This window comes from Mesoplodon mirus (genome assembly GCF_964341445.2).
Source record: "Mesoplodon mirus genome assembly, chromosome: 4".
In the NCBI taxonomy this organism is placed as follows: Eukaryota; Metazoa; Chordata; class Mammalia; order Artiodactyla; family Ziphiidae; genus Mesoplodon; species Mesoplodon mirus.
The window spans coordinates 24,074,118-24,091,903 of record NC_138979.1 but is presented as its reverse complement, the minus strand read 5'-3'; the positions used below and the strand labels follow the sequence as shown (position 1 = coordinate 24,091,903).

General features: G+C 39.9%; 1 protein-coding gene across 1 annotated transcript in view; it reads right to left on the bottom strand.

Moving 5' to 3' along the window:
* The window catches only part of ITIH5 (inter-alpha-trypsin inhibitor heavy chain 5), a 75,118-nt gene that overhangs the window by 25,193 nt on the left and 32,139 nt on the right, over positions 1–17,786 (bottom strand). The window contains exons 6-7 of the mRNA XM_082619061.1: positions 11,959–12,128; positions 8,509–8,625 (exon numbers count right to left, since the gene is read on the bottom strand). Coding sequence (XP_082475187.1) covers positions 8,509–8,625; positions 11,959–12,128 — 287 coding nt within the window. The remainder of the gene's footprint in view (positions 1–8,508; positions 8,626–11,958; positions 12,129–17,786) is intronic.

The following is a 17,786-nucleotide window of genomic DNA, read 5'->3' as shown; positions in this document are numbered from 1 at the left end:
AGCCTGAAAAAGTAAGGCAGGAGGACCCAAACCTTATACTGTCCATTTTTTATTTGCATGACAGCTGCATGGTGCCAACCTCCGGAGACTCCAGATTTCTTAGACATGATCTCCTTTGTACGCTTGCATCATCCCTCCTTTCTGAGCTCCTTCATGTGTGCAGGGAGCTCTCTCCTCCAACCAGATCACCTCCCTGAGGTCCTTCTGGGCTGGGCTGGCCCTGTCCAGCATTCTTCTGGGCTGCTCAGTGGAACTCAGACTGCCCTCCTTTGATCCCCACCACTTAAAAGGTACTCTCTCTCCGCATCTTAACGTCTTTCCAGCATCCTCCCTTTCTAACTGTGGCAGATCCACATGCTCTTGAAGAGAACGGCTAAAAGGAATGTACCAGCAGACACCACTGGACCTCATGGTACCCAGAGATTCCTCACTCTGCACCTCTGTGGTCTCCATCCTCACGCTCAGCCTGTCCAATCCAAATCATAAGAGGGAAAGCGGCTTGCATCCCTGCACACGTCCCAGGTGTGCTTAAAGCTAAATCAGGAAACACTAATAGTTAATTCTGTGTATCAGAGCAGCAGCTCCATTCATTTCTCACAACAGCACGCTGCTGGTTGAAGCCTCTCAGGGCAGGTGACCTCTGCGCACTCAACTGAGATGGGTAGCATTCAAGTGATCTCCTCACTTGGCATAAGAATAGGTATTGTATATAAAATAGACAACCAACAGGGACCTACTGTCTAGCACAGGGAACCATACTCAATATTTTGTAATAGCCTATAAGGCAGCGGTCCCCAACCCCTGCCTTATAGGGTGGGGAGTCTCCTGTTAAGAGCCGGGCTGCACAGCAGGAGGTGAGTGCCGGTAGGCGAGGAAGCGAAGCTTCATCTGACGCTCCCCATCACTCACATTACCTCCTGAACCATACCCCACCCCCCGACCTGGTCCATGAAAAAACTGTCTTCCACGTAACCAGTTCCTGATGCCAAAAAGGTTGGGGACTGCTGTTATAAGGGAAAAGAATCTGAAAAAGAATATCTATATCTGAATCACTTTGCTGTATCTGAAACTAACACAACATTGTACATCAACTATACTTCAGTTAAAAAAAAAGAAAGAAAAAAAAACAGGAAAAGAAAAAGAACAGGTAGAGCCTGAAAGCCTGAGCGCTGGCCTGAAGTTATGCCTCATGATACAGTGAATAATGTTATGGGGAAGAGCTTCAGGGTGGGGTAGACCCAGCTTGACTCCAAACTTTTCTACATATAACTTTGTATATTTCAGTGCACTTACATCACCTTCCTGTCCCTCACCTTCTCATCTACAAAATAGGGATAACCAAGTCTATTTCGATGGATTGCTGGAAGATGAAATGAACAAATGTGTGGAAAACCCTTAGTGTGCTGGGTACCTGCTGGTCACTCAGGGGCTGTAGCTACTATGCCTTTAAAAATGCCAGTTACATTTAATAATTTATGCTCTGGTGGGTTTTTCAGCAAAAATCACTACCCTGCTACATGCCAGGTACCATGCTAGGAGCTGGGACTGTGTACTCTAATGATCAAAACCAAGATGGTTCCCAAACCCGTGGCACTTACAGACCATTTGCCTATAAGGTTACACACAGAATATCCAAATAGCACATGGAAGCCCAATTTTGCACAGAGAAGAAGAAAGCGAGGTTCTGGAGCATGAAGTAAACCAGTGAAGGAAGCACGAATGAAATTCAGATGCGAGTTCTCCAATTCACAAGCTCACATTTCCCCTCATTTTAGTTTGGCAATTACAGATAAACAACACTGCGCTTGTGCTTTGCCCTCTAAAACTGTTGACTAAATTAAACAGAGAAAGGAAGACAACCTCCCAAAGCCACATGGGAGTCTAGGATTGGCAGAGAATGGCGCCGATTATGGGAGCAAGTCTGCAGAAAGTTATGGCATGAAAGACATCTGTTAACTCATATATTAGCCACTGCTTGGTCGCCAAAGTGGGTCCCTTAGCCAAGCTCCTTAATATGAGGGCAAAAGTAGTAGATCCAATTATATAGATTAGGGGAAAGAAAGAGAAGAACATGAAGACCCTTGTCAAAGAAAACTGTATTTAATAGACACCTACTATCCTCAGTGTTCCCACGTATGTTTGCTTGTGCCAACCTGTTAAGCAGGTAACCAGACAGAATAAAAAAGGTCTAACCCGCTCACAGTTTTTGTTCCTCTTCAGATCCCCGTCTCACTAAGAAGTTTCACAAACTCAAGCTGGGAGGCAGAAATCTTGCCTGACCCAACACCAGAGCCATCTCAATATATTTTTCAGCAAGAGCAGGTGGAGAGAAAACAGAGCTGAGCCCTGAGCCAGCAGCTGCAGGAGATGCTGAAGCCGCCCCCAGGCTGGTTAAGTCCTGGCATCCAGGCTCACATTCCTACCAGGATGTGAGGACCAGAACCAGAAAATGCCAAACGCACACAGTTTTGGGTGCTCCCCAGGTACTGATAGACCCTTGACTAAGAATATATTTTAAGGCGAAATGACCTTTACAATTCCTTACAGACCAATTGTTTAAGTACTTACTCAATACCAACTATATGTCCAACATTGTGATAAATACAGTGAAGTATCTCGGGCCCTTCAAAGATGCGGGAGCCAAGAACATCCAGGATAAGAGTGAATGCATGATTCTTCACAGCATTCGAGTGGACCCGTGACACATGGCTGATGTTGCCAAGCCTGCTGACATATCACCAAAGCCCTGTGTTCGGGGGTAATCTTCCTCTTCACCAGGGGACACAATACTGTGTACCAGACTCTACAAAGAGCCAGCTAAGCTGTTCACTCAGGGCTGTGGCCTTCAAGGAGCTGAGAGCTGCTAAAACAGTCAGCGGTTTTCAAAACCACTCAAGGCAGCCACTGGGCTTTAGAAATTGCCTGGAGGCTTCTGACATGTGTTTGGCTGCTCTAGGGTGGTTCTCCTGGAAAGCGGCCACACTGCGGCTCAGAAGCCAGCAGAGTGCATGCCAGACATTCAGTGCCTTGCAAGGAATGGGATTCCCTATCCAGGAATGAAGGAAGAGGGGAGAATAACAAACAGAGTGACATCTATCATTACACTGCACTTGGTAAGGAAATCCCTCCCTCTAGATGCAGTCTTCTCAACTGAGTCTTGAAATGTAAAGGCATTGACCGTGTTGCCATCTGCACATCTATCACTTCACATGGGAATGCTGTCTCATCACCCCGCTACTTTCACTGAGACCTCACAGCATCTTGGTTTGATTTATGGCCTTCAGGGTCAGACCTGGCTTTGAAGCCTGGCCCTGCCATTTACTAGCTGTGTTATCTACCTTTGCAAAGCCTCAGTTTCTCCATCAGTAAAATGGGGATGACAACCAAATCGGTATAAAGATTAAATACTCATTAATTAAATAATTCATGTAATTGCCTTAGCATATTGAAAATGCTCCATGCTCCATTTTTAAGAAGTGCCTGAATTATGTTATCATTAAAAGTAAGTCTAGGAGCCCCTGGTTCAGTTCATTGATTTTGTCTGCACAATTTGGAGCCGGATTTATCTTTCTGGGGGTTATTTGGTAGGAAGGTTATTGATAGTTTTCCCATAAGAAGTGGAAGAAGACCCATGTGCGCTGGAATGGACTGGGCTTGAGGTTAAATCCTGAAGTGACTCAGGCTCCTGAAGATGTGAGCCTTTCAAGCTGCTGTAGCCTTTGGGTGATGAATGGACTTCTTGTGGCCATGCAGTAGAACTGATCATGCATTTTACCCTTTTGGTGTTTCTTAATATTTACTAGGAAATCATTTAAATATTATAATTTTGTTGAGTTCTACAAATGCATACAATAGAAACTGTCATTATAAGTAATTTACATTATGAAGATGAAAATCGTATTTCTTTAAACTTGCATTTCTTTAGTTACTAGAACAATTGACTCTTTTTCATAATCTTATTGAATCTTCTTATTTCTTCTCTGTAAATTGTTTCACATCCTTTGCCCATTTTCTTATACAGGATTAATTTCATTGATCTGGAGTAGCTCTTTATATATTAAAGATAAACTCCTTTCCTCCTCATATAGCACTTTATATATTAAAGATAAACCTCTTTTTTGCTGTAAAGTTTTCCCCAGTCTTTTGTTCCCTTTTTATTTAAAACAAAAGTTTGAAATTTTTATATAGCTGAAGTTATTGATTTTCTTCCTTTGTAATTACTTTCATTGCTTTTAAGTTTAGAAAGTCTTTTCTTACTTCAAAAGTAGTTAAATATGCACCTATATTTTCTTACATATTTTGGCATGTGGTTCATTGATTACTATTTTTTTTTTTTTTTTGCAGTACACGGGCCTCTCACTGCTGTGGCCTCTCCCGTTGTGGAGCACAGGCTCCGGACGTGCAGGCCCAGTGGCCATGGCTCACGGGCCCAGCCGCTCCACGGCATGTGGGATCCTCCCAGACCGGGGCACGAACCCGTGTCCCCTGCATCGGCAGGCAGACCCTCAACCACTGCGCCACCAGGGAAGCCCTGATTACTTTTAACTGCTTAATTTATTTAGAATTCTTAGTCTGGTAACAGGTTTAAATGTTATAAATTGGTACAGTCTTTATGGAAAAATGTTTTTGCAATATGAATCAAAAACCACAAATGGGTTGGTGTTCCTTGCCCTACTTCTAAAAAATGTAACTAAAGAAAATGATCAGGCATACAGCCACGGATTTCTACTGAAGACAGTCATTCCAATGCTTCTTATATTAGCAAAAAATGGAAATAACTTCAAAGTCTCTCATGGTGGTGGAGTAAATATTCTTTAGCTGCACTGTCCAATAATGGTAACCACCAGCCACATGTGGTATTTAAATTTAAATGTATTAAAATTAAGTAAAATTAAATATTCAGCTCCTCAGTTGTTCAAATGCTCAATAGCCACATGTGACAAGTCGCTACCATACTGGATAGCAGTGGTATCAAACATCCCCATTCTCATAGAAGTTTCTGTTGAATAGTGCTACTCTGTGGCCATTAAAATCAGGTTTTGAAAGAATATTTAATTTATGGATAATTTATAATGTGATGGTAAGTAAAAATATCAAAATATAAAATATTTAATGAATTCAGATCGGTTGCAGCAACTTTAATCATCAATATCTTCATCAAATGCTGTTTCCTACAGAGGAAACCCAAACCCTGCCCTCACGAAGCTTGTTGTCTTAAAGAAAAGAGAAAAAAAAAAACAGAAAATCTGAAGTGCAATAGGTGCATAGGAATTTAATGAGATACACAGGGAAATGTAGCACATGGCACCTACTCTGTAGCTGTTAACTGACTGACTGGAATTCCAAATGGGAATTATTATACTGGATCATATACAAGGCCTAATTAACACTGTATTCTGTGGCCAACAGTGGTCTCAAAAGAAGCCATGATTATCCTTCTGTCAACATCTATTGATATTATCCACCAAAGGCACAAAAACAACTTAGCAAACAAATGGCATTTAAGAACCTGGAGTACATAAAGCAAAGAACTTTACAGAGTACTTAGTAAATACGGAAAGGTTATAAGGCCTCTGAAACATCAATAAATAATCAACCACAACAAAAGAATGCTTCACTTATATGTGAATAAAACTTTGGAAAATGATGCTCATAAGTAAAACCTACACGCAATTTGTATTCAACTTTCCCACTAAGAACAACTGAAAAGTTAAACAAAATGTATATATTTTTAAATCTTGAAAGTATCAAAGAGTTAATAAAATAGTGAGAAAAATATCTGGGAGAAGATGAAAATTTAAAGAGGTGGGCTCAGCATCTGGGATCACTTTTTCGCTTAAGAATCCAAGAGTTGATGTCCAGAGACCACCAAGGATAGAAGTAAACCAGTTTTTGAAAGGACTGCAATCCAGCTCTGAGCCATCTGGTCTGCCCAGAAAAATCTCAAGCCCTGAAAATGGACTAAAACGATCCCAGATTGTTATTCCCCCAGGAACCTGATAGAAATAACTCAAAACTCTCTAGAGGAATAGATCCTGATCCTAGGCCTCAAACTATTTCTACAAAACATTTGCAATATAATGTCCATTACCCAATTGAAGATAACCAGTCACACTGGAGAAAAGATGAGTGACAATCAAAACAGCTCCTAAGTGGCTCTAGAGTTTGTAATTATCAGATATGGACTTCAAATTGCTATGTGTATTGTGCTTGAGAAAATTTAAAAAATTATTAAAAACTTAGTACATAACATTCTAAAAAGTGAGAGAGCAAATCTGAAAAAGAACCAAGTGGAAATTCTAGAACTAAAAAACACAATACCTGAAATAACTCAATGGGTGAGTTTAACAGCAGATCAGACCTGAAGGGAGAATTTGTGAACTGGAAGACAGGTTTGGAATGGAGCATGGAAAGGCAAAATTTGGAATATACAGAAGACATCATGGGAAACACAGAGAATATGGAGAAAAAAATCTAACATTGGAATCCCAGGAGGAAAAGTGAGTTGAAGCAATTTCATGGATGACAGCTGAGGCCTTTCCCAGGAATCCCCAAATTCATGAAGCCTTAGGAACTTCAGGGAGAAAAAAATAAGAAGAAATCCACACCTAGAACCATCATTTTAAAACTACAGAGATGGGCTTCCCTGGTGGCACAGTGGTTGAGAGTCTGCCTGCCGATGCAGGGGACACGGGTTCGTGCCCCAGTCTGGGAAGATCCCACATGCCACGGAGCAGCTAGGCCCGTGAGCCATGGCCGCTGAGCCTGTGCGTCCAGATCCTGTGCTCCACAACGGGAGAGGCCACAACAGTGAGAGGCCCGCATATGGCAAAAAAAAAAAAAAAAAAACTACAGAGAACTAAAGATGAAGAAGAAAATCTTCAAGACAGTTGACCATAAAAGATTACCTTTAGAGGAACGACAGTTTAAATTATTATTGACTTTTCAACAGCAACAATGGAACCCAGGCGACAATGGAATATACCTTTAATGGGCTGAAAGAAAATCATAGCCAACGTAGAACTGACATCCCCAGTAATAATATCCTTAAAGAGAGAGAGGGGAATAAATCATTTCAGACAAGAAAAAACTGAGAAGTCTGTACCAGCAGACCCACCATTAAAAAGATACCAGTGAATGTTCTTCAGGCACACACACACACACAAAAAGGAATCCCAGATGGAAGGTCAGAGATGCAGAATGAAGAAAAAGTATTAGAAAGGAAGGAGTCAGCAGGCTGACTGTACAAGAATGTGATGCAGAAGAACCAGGAAGATCTAGCTTACAGGAGAGGTTATCTTCCCCTTATACAAGTTAAAAATTATATTTGGCTATCCTCCAAAAGAAAAGAGCTAAAACAAATCCTTGTATCACATTTTGGAATATATTTTTCACTATTTTTGGGTGGGGGTAAATCAGACGTCATGGAGAAAAGATCAATATATTATACTGGGAATTCCCTGGCAGTCCAGTGGTTAGGACACCACACTTCCGATGCCAGGGGCCTGGGTTCAATCCCTGGTCAGGGAACTAAGATCCCACAAACCGCATGGTGAGGCCTATATATACATATAATATTGCATCTTTTTAAAAATATAAATGGTGAAAGTAACTACAAAGTAATAACAGAAAATGTTTACAATAATTTATCAGCTAAGATCAGGTTCAATTCTATGTGGAGGGGCACCTAGGGGTGGAAACAGGGGAGACAGAGGGTTCCTAAGAGGTTTCAGATACTATTTTACTCATTAGACCACATATTTATCATTAATTGATAAAAACAGATAATGAATTAAGAAAGAAACCTAAGAGACCTAATTCTTTGTTGAATGTAGAGATATTCGTTGGTCTTGCAACCAGTACAGAAAAGGTTCTGTTTTCCACTATGTGAGCTGGAAATATATTATAAATGCAAATTTCTGATATTTATGATACGAGAGTAGGATAAGGAATAGCCTTTTCCTATGGTTTGTGAAAAAATGTAAATAGTTGTATTTTGAGGATAATTTAATTTTTCAACACAGACTACAGGTCCCCTTAATGTCCCCCCATCCCTGGAATTCTAAGATTCATCCTAAATACTGTGAGAATATTAGTCCTGAATTACTGAGATAGGAGTCCTTGGTTCTAACCACAGGCCAAGGGGGCTGCCAATGATTTTATTCCATTGTTCTCAAAGGACATCACTACTGAAAGGAATTATTCCATCAACAACGGTGCTGTTGAGTGGCCTTCTCATTGTATTCCTGTCTCATTCACATTATCTACCCCGCCAGTCCCCTTTATTTCAAGGTGTTCCTACAGCCCTCTGCTCTCCTAAAACCCCCAGGCTGAAATGATAATTTATGTCCATGGCTTAACTGAATCAGTTCAGGAAGGTTCCCCACAGGCAGGAACAGCTGAATGGTAAAGCAGACATTTGTCATCAGTTGAATTCTATTCACTGAGAACATCACTGTGCCAGGCAAATGTGAGAGAGGAAAAAATGGGCAGGAAGCACTCACTCACCTGCCGCAGTTTGGTTCCCACCATGGAGGCACTGCTGTCAAGCACAAACACCACATTCTTGGGTAAAGGAGGAAGGTCTTTGGGGGCAAAGTAGTGCACAAAATAGCCATTTAGAACCTGGTGGAGGGAAAAGAACGTAAAAATGGTAGTACTCATATTAGGTAGGAAAACAAACCAAAATGGATAGTCTATGGGATCTCTAATAAAAGTCAAAGGTAGCATGAAACAGAGTCTAGGGCCAGATTCCGTACACAGAACAAAAGTATCCATGGTCCTGATTCCTCCAACTAATTGCAAATTAATTAATTTGTTTATTTAAACATCTTTATTGGAGTATAATTGCTTTACAATGGTGTGTTTCTGCTTTATAACAAAGTGAATCAGCTATACATATACATATATCCCCATATCCCGTCCCTCTTGCGTCTCCCTCCAACCCTCCCTATCCCACCCCTCTAGGTGGTCACAAAGCACCGAGATGATCTCCCTGTGCTATGTGGCTGCTTCCCACTAGCTATCTATTTTACATTTGGTAGTGTATATACATCCATGCCACTCTCTCACTTCATCCCAGCTTACCTTTCCCACTCCCTGTGTCCTCAAGGCCATTCTCTACATCTGCGTCTTTGTTCCTGTCCTGTCCCTAGGTTCTTCAGAACTTTTTTTTTAAGACTCCATATATATGTGTTAGCATATGGTATTTGTTTTTCTCTTTCTGACTTACATCACTCTGTATTACAGACTCTAGGTCCATCCACCTCACTACAAATAACTCAATTTTGTTTCTTTTTATGGCTGAGTAATATTCCATGGTATGTATGTGCCACATCTTCTTTATCCATTCATCTGTCGATGGACACTTAGGTTGCTTCCATGTCCTAGCTATTGTAAATAGAGCTGCAATGAACATTGTGGTACATGACGCTTTTTGAATTATGGTTTTCTCAGGGTATATGCCCAGTAGTGGGATTGCTGGGTCGTATGGTAGTTCTATTTTTAGTTTTCTAAGGAACCTCCATACTGTTCTCCATAGTGGCTGTATCAATTTACATTCCCACCAACAGTGCAAGAGGGTTGCCTTTTCTCCACACCCTCTCCAGCATTTGTTGTTTGTAGATATTTTGACGATGGCCATTCTGACTGGTGTGAGGTGATACCTCACTGCAGTTTTGATTTGCATTTCTCTAATGATTAGTGATGTTGAGCATCCTTTCATGTGTTTCTTGGTAATCTGTATGTCTTCTTTGGAGAAATGTCTATTTAGGTCTTCTGTCCATTTTTGGATTGGGTTGTTTTTTTTGATATTGAGCTGCATGAGCTGCTTGTAAATTTTGAAGATTAATCTTTTGTCAGTTGCTTCATTTGCAAATATTTTCTCCCATTCTGAGACTTGTCTTTTCGTCTTATGGTTTCATTTGCTGTGCAAAAGCTTTTAAGTTTCATTAGGTTCCAGTTGTTTACTTTTGTTTTTATTTCCATTTCTCTAGGAGGTGGGTCAAAAAGGATCTTGCTGTGATGTATGTCATAGAGTGTTCTATGTCTTCCTCTAAGAGTTTTATAGTGTCTGGCCTTACATTTAGGTCTTTAGTCCATTTTGTTTATTTTTGTGTATGGTGTTAGGGAGTATTCTAATTTCATTCTTTTACATGTAGCTGTCCTGTTTTCCCAGCACCACTTATTAAAGAGGCTGTCTTTTCTCCATTGTGTATTTTTGCCTCCTTTATCAAAGATAAGGTGACCATATGTGTGGGTTTATCTCTGGGCTTTCTGTCCTGTTCCATTGATCTATATTTCTGTTTTTGTGCCAGTACCATACTGTCTTGATTACTGTAGCTTTGTAGTATAGTCTGAAGTCAGGGAGCCTGATTCCTCCAGCTCTGTTTTTCTTTCCCAAGATTGCTTTGGCTATTCAGGGTCTTTTGTGTTTCCATACAAATTATGAAAATTTTTGTTCTAGTTCTGTGAAAAATGCCATTGGTAGTTTGATAGGGATTGCACTGAATCTGCAGATTGCTTTGGGTAGTATAGTCATTTTCACAATGTTGATTCTTCCAATCCAAGAACATGGTATAGCTCTCCATCTGTTTGTATCATCTTTGTTTCATCAGTGTCTTATAGTTTTCTGCATACAGGTCTTTTGTCTCCTTAGGTAAGTTTATTCCTAGGTATTTTATTCTTTTTGTTGCAGTGGTAAATGGGAGTGTTTCCTTAATTTCTCTTTCAGATTTTTCATCGTTAGTGTATAGGAATGCAAGAGATTTCTGTGCATTAACTTTGTATCCTGCTACTTGACCAAATTCATGGATTAGCTCTAGTAGTTTTCTGGTAGCATCTTTAAGACTCTCTATGTATAGTATCATGCCATGTGCAAACAGTGACAGCTTTACTTCTTCTTTTCCAATTTGGATTCCCTTTATTTCTTTGTCTTCTCTGATTGCTGTGGCTAAAACTTCCAAAACTATGTTGAATAATTGTGGTGAGAGTGGATCTTGTCTTCTTTCTGATCTTAGAGGAAATGGTTTCAGTTTTCACCACTGAGAATGATGTTGGCTGTGGGTTTTTCATATATGCCCTTTATTATGTTGAGGTAAGTTCCCTCTATGCCCATTTTCTGGAGAGTTTTTATCATAAATGGGTGTTGAATTTTGTCGAAAGCTTTTTCTGCATCCATTGAGATGATCATATGGCTTTTCTCCTTCAAATTGTCAATATGGTGTATCACATTGATTGATTTGCGTACTTTGAAGAATCCTTGCATTCCTGGGATAAACCCCAGTTGATCAAGGTGTATGAACCTTTTAATGTGCTGTTGGATTCTGTTTGCTAGTACTATGTTGAGGATTTTTGCATCTATGTTCATCAGTGATATTAGCCTGTAGTTTTCTTTCTTTGTGACATCTTTGACTAATTGCTAATTTAATCTGTATAAGGTCATTCTTTAAAAGTATATCGACTACACTGACTAAATCAATTTAAATTATCCATCCCTTCTTGACCCTTGTCACTTGAGAATCCTGCTCCCTTCATTATCTGGTTTTTCCTAACCACCTTTCATGTTAAGACATAAAGACTGCTTACATTCTGGATGCACATTAATACATTTTGATATTCCCGCCCTGTCTTTGGAGCAACATAACCTAAGAAAAAGGAGCCATGGGCCTGTCTAAATTAAAATTAAAGACGAATTATGTTCTAACTTCATCTAAATACCACAGGGAAAATTAGATTATAGGTTTCATTTGCCTCCTGATTATTGAAGCAGGAAACAGATAACCCCAGCCTCCAGCAAGGGAACACTGCTGGTCTTCTTGGAGACATATTTGGGGTTAAAATAGATTTCCTAAGAATTGGTAGTTCTCCCTCCCTTAGGTAAGTATTGAAATCCCTAGTTCTAGGTGTAACTAACAGTACCAAGCAACTAACATGAAACAGCAACAACGAACCCATTACCTGGATGTCCCCAATGCCCTGTTCCCTATTAACATCATATCTAATGATGAAATCTCCCAAAATGCCATTCTGGGCAATCTTGGCTTGTTGGACCACAGTAGGTTTAAAAACGACTTTGGCAAAAGTTTCATTTTGGTTGATAACAGTAGAAGGAGGTGGCCCAGAATCATCTGTAAGCAAGATATAGAGATAGTTAATAACTGAGTATATAAATTTTTTCTGAAAAGAAACAAGATCTATTTTGCATGGACACAAAGGGTTAGACTTTATTTTAGTTCAGGTTTATATTTCATATGAACTCCCAAAACTTTGTACAGATAACATATCACAATGTACCAGGTATGTTAGCATATATTTCACTTCTATGCCTCCTTTTAAATCTTTTCTTATAAGAATTTTTAAAATATGCAAAAGTAGACAGAACAGTAAAATGAACTCCCATGTACCCATCACCTGACTTTAACAATTATCAACCTTTTACCAATCTTTTGCATCTGTTTTTATGTATCCTCTCACAATTGTTTGCTAGAATTTTAAAACAAATCTGAGCCATCATACTTCATCCATGAATACTTCAGTATATATCTCTAACTACAAGAACACTTTTAGTGTAACCACAAAACCACTGGCACAAGTAACAAAATTAATGCTCAGTGCTTTATTATCAACGTATACTCAGTTTGTATTTAAATTTTCCTGAGTCTCTAGAACCTATCTTGGAACAGTTGCTTTGTTTGAATCAGGATCATAACAAAGTCCCCACATCACATTTGGTTTATGTTTCTTAAATCTCTTTTAATCCACTAGTGTCCCCCCTCTTCACCTTTTTTCTAATGCTACACATAAGTGTTGTAAAACACTGGTTATTTGTCCTATGGAGTTTCTTACATTCTGTATTTTGTGATTGTTTACTTGTCCTGTCTTTTAACTTGCTCCTCTGAAGCCCTGGTCCCCAACTGTGGATTGAATGTAGCATCTGGGGGAGTAGAAAACATACCAATGCCCGGGCCAAGAGCTCATTTAATTGGTCTGCGACACAGCCAAGGCATCAGGATGTTTAAATTCCCCGTGGGAGTCTAATGCTCAGTTAAGATTGAGAATCACAACTCAGTCCCCTGTAGTTCCTGTGTTCTGGTGGGTAGAGCTAGAGACAGGCTAGACTCAGCTTCATTGCTATGGACAAGAACACTTCTTGATGATTCTGAGTCCCTACTACTTTACCACATCAGAAAGTACACAAATCTAGTCGTCTACTTTTAGTTGCAGTAAGATTGATGGTGGGTTCTGATCACCCATGATAAAGTTCCTCATCAGTCTTTCCCTTAACAGTTTTATCAATCACTGATGATGTCTGCCTGTTCACGATTTCATTAGAGTCACAGAAGGCTGCTTTCTAATTCTATCATTCCTTCCATGTGGAATTCTTCAGTAAGGAACACTTTTCCTCCATCAATCATTTGGTTGCCCTAACATACTGTTTGTCCAGAAAACTTATGACTCTTTAAAGAAAACATTTTCCAAAGCTTTCCCCAGCATGAAACTTAGGATATAAATTAGAATTCCAGAAAGAGGATAAATGGATTTTATGTGATTTAAGAAAAATTAGTGATGACAAAGAGCATCTCGTTTTACTCCTAACCTTCATTTCCTTCAGCAGGACACACTACAGAGAATTATTTTGTGGACTACCCACCTTTGTAAATCCATACACCACCATGTCTATATACCGAACAACAGAAACCCAAATTTTTGAGATCTGCATGCATGATGAATATGAAAATAAAATGAGGAATTCGTAAACATCAGTATGTGGACTTTTTATCCAGATACTGAATCAAAGCCTGGATTAAAACTGCTGCAGAGCATCTGATTCTCTTTTTAAATCTATTCAAGTTGATACCATGGAGTAAGCTGACCAGCAATTTTCCATCCTTAATTAGCAAAATAAAAAAGGAAATGAGGCAAAATTTGCCCATGGTAATTTGTGTTTAAGAATAAACTTCTTTCTGCTAAGGGCTTATTTAGACAAAAGTCAAAGGAAGCTTAGACATTTCCTTCAACAGAACTGACAATTATTTTTTAGAGACCACTTAGGTGTAACCTTAACAGGAACCACCGGGCAGAACTGACTCTTCTATTATTTGGACTTATCGAGGGCAGGGATTTCAGGAGTGGCCAGAGAGCTAGCAAACAGAAAGTCTGTTCTTACAGAAAGTCAGTTGTATGCAAGAGAACATACTTCCAACAGATCTGCTCATCTGAAGAAGGAGCTGTGAAAATCTCGAGGGCATGCTGACAAGTGCCAGCCTGTATTCCCTGGAGTCAATCTTTCATTGTCATTACTGGTAAAGCCCCAAAGAGTGAGAGGTATGATAATACATTAGCTATAATACATTAGCTAGATAATACATTAGCTAGATAATACATTAGCTAGAACTCAGGATCACAAATGAGTCAGAAGGACCTGCATTTGATACTGGGTCTGCCTCTCATCTCTGAGGCTCTGGGCAGGTTATTGAGCCCTGGTTATCTCATCTATAAAATGGATGAATTGTCTACCAAACACACCATTGAAATGGTTGTGATGTGATGTACCTAGCACCATTCTGATTCATGATGGGCAGTCACACTAGCTAACATTATCATCAACCATAAAGGGGTACAAAAAATTGAAGGGCCAGTGAATTCTAAAACAGCACAACATGTCAAACTTGGGATACTTCTTGCAACGAAGAGGAAAGAACTACTGCTATTCGCAACATGGTTGAATCTGAGAGTCATGTTGAGTGAAAACACAAGATACAAAAGAAAGTATTCAGTATGTTTCCATTTACACAAAGCTCAAGAGCAGGCATAACTCACTCATGGCAATTGAAGGAGCCTAGCGGTTCCCTTCGGGGGTGAATACTGACTGGGAAAGAGGATAAGGGGACCTTTTGGGGTGCTGAAAATACTCTACGTCTTGACCTGAAAGTAATTGGTTGGGTATATACATAGGTAAAAATTCATTAAATTGCACACATAAGATTTATACACTTTATTCTGGGCAGAGCCCAATTTAAAAAAAAAATTAAACTCATTGAAAGCTGTATAGTCCAATAGGTTGAACAAACAATCCCTGGGATGGAACACAGTATTATTTGCCAAATGAACCTCCATCTTAGGGTAAGTCTGTTTGTGTAGGCATTTATATGGGGATTAGGTGTATTCATTGTAGTTCCAGCTGGCAGAATGCGGACCAGGGACAGAGTTACAAGGAAGCACTTGCGTGCAGCATCTCTAAGCTCTAAGAAAGATGTCCTGTTGGCAGAAGCAGCTTTCACAACTCATCTCACTAGAAGTGTTCCAGCAAACCCTGGATGGGTTCATCACCTGCAGGGGTGATGCAGACCAGCTCTACCACATAGTTTTGGACCAGCAGCATCAGTATCACCTGGGAACTTGCTAGAAACACAAATTCTTGGGTTCATCCCAGAAACTCTGAGTCAGAAACCCTGGAGGTGGGACCCAGGAATCTGTATTTTCGCAATCCTTCCAGGTGATTCTGGTTCCTGCACAAAGACAGTGGTCATGTGCCTTTGATATATGTAATTGGGCGCCACTAGATTCTCTCTAACCTTAAAATTCTACATGAATGAGATTTGACTCTCTTTACACTGTCAGGACATACTTACTATTTCATGTTTCAAGTCTCTCTCATTGAAATGGTCTTTACAATTACCCTGAATTAATACCATTCATGGTTGAATGAAAGTACTGAGGAGTAAAAAGTATAATTTCTCTCTTCATAATTCATTTGACTAGGCTCTTTGATATAAGTCATGAGAAAGGATAGTGTATTATTATTTTTGTTTCCTACTGACCTCTGATGTTTGCTAGTGCATGATGAAAATTCATGAGATTCCTCTAAATAGGCTTATTTTATGTGCCCAAAGAGTGGGTTGATGCCCAGTAGGGTTATTCACCAAGAAGCCCGGTTCCTGAGGTTGACCTCCACCCACTAATTACCAGACAGTCAATGTGACCCAAGGAATTTTCCACTACCTATCAAAAAAAAAAAAAAAAAAGGTCCGCTGGGAAAAATTCCAGAGTAGTATCTCTAGAAAATAAAATCCTCTTTTTATTAGAGAAGGAAAAAAATCTTAATAAAAAATTTATTAGAGAACGAAAAAAATCAATGAGATTAGTATAGGCTGCCCACAGTTACTGACCAAAATCTCAAAGCATAATAGTACTATTTAGCTTTTCCTGACTGTGAATTGGGGCTCATCCTGGTGACCGCCACAAAATCGTAAGCACAATGGGCTAATTTATTAGCAGGGCCCTCAGCAATCACGGGATGTGTCCTAAACATAATGAAGAGTGCAAGGCAACAGGTTGGGAGCAGACCAAGAGTGAGAATCTGACCTACTTTTCTAATGAGAAACCACATATTTTTTCCTCCTATTGGTTTGCCCTCCTTCGTGCCCACTTGGTCAGGGGTAGCAGTGAACTTTGGTGATTGCTCTGAATTGAAGGAAACTGTGTCTTCTCATGTCATCCCCCTGTTTTAATCCAAGCATCAGTGGTCTTGTGCAAGATGACCTTCGGGGGCACAAGACTGCCTCTAGAGCATCCTTGAGAAGATTCACCGACTGCTCTTTTCCCAACCACCGTTCCCTGCTTCTCAGGTCATTAGCATCCCCACGATGCCCTCTTCCTGTCTAAAGCCCCATATTTTTGAACAAGAAGATACGTGTTATTTTAGAACCCACATAATACCGAAGGAAGTGGGCTCTAGAATTTGGGAGACTCAAAACGACAGACTTAATATCTCTGAGCCTCAGTTCCACACCTATTAAATCCACATCATAGAATCACAGTCAGAATTAAGTGACATCATATATAAAAGCAAGTGAGGATGGTGCCCGGCACATGGTAGATGCTCAATACATAATAGCCTCCAGCCTCTCCCCCTTCAGAAGTACCTTCTTACTCTTTTTGTCTAGGATGAAAGGCAACTCATGAGGGAAAAAAAACTCTTTGGTAACACACAGTTTACATTTTCCCATAACAGGTTTCTCTACACCACTAAGAGCTTAGTAAAAACAAATAATCATTATTTAGAGGAAAAAAGGCACATCATAATGAACATTCTTAGCAGGAAATTCAAGAATGTTGATACAGAGAACAATCTTTATAAAGTATAATGGAATTAGTAGCTTCCCAAGAGCTCCCTGAAATTATATACAGAATTTGGCATGAAAGTGTACATGTAGGGACTTCCCTGGTGGCGCAGCAGTTAAGACTCCGTGCTCCCAATGCAGGGGGCCCAGGTTCGATCCCTAGTCAGGGAACTAGATCTCACATGCATGCCACAACTAAGAGTTCACATGCCACAACTAAGGAGCCCACCTGTCGCAACTAAGACCCAGCACAACCAAATAAATAAATATTTTTTTCAAAAAAGAAAGTGTACATGTATATTTTTTTCTGGAGAGATGTCTGTAGCTTTCACCAGATTCTCCAAGGAGCCCCCATAAAGTTAAGAGCCATGCATACAAGTGCCATTAAATATTCCTATTTTTCCCATTGATTCTATCTTGTAATGATAAGGCACGTCGTCTATTTTGCATAAAGCATGAAGAGAACAGGGATGTTATTCACAAATAAACATTCCTCTCCTAGACAACCACCTGGGGGAAAAGGGAAGCTGACTGCTATGTACAGTGTCTAAAGGTGAAAAGATTTAGGAGCAAAGTACCACAGTCAAGGTCATCAGCTGAAAGCTACACCTCTTTGGGTCAACGGATGGGGAATTTCCTGGCCTCTGTTTCCTGTGGGTGCGG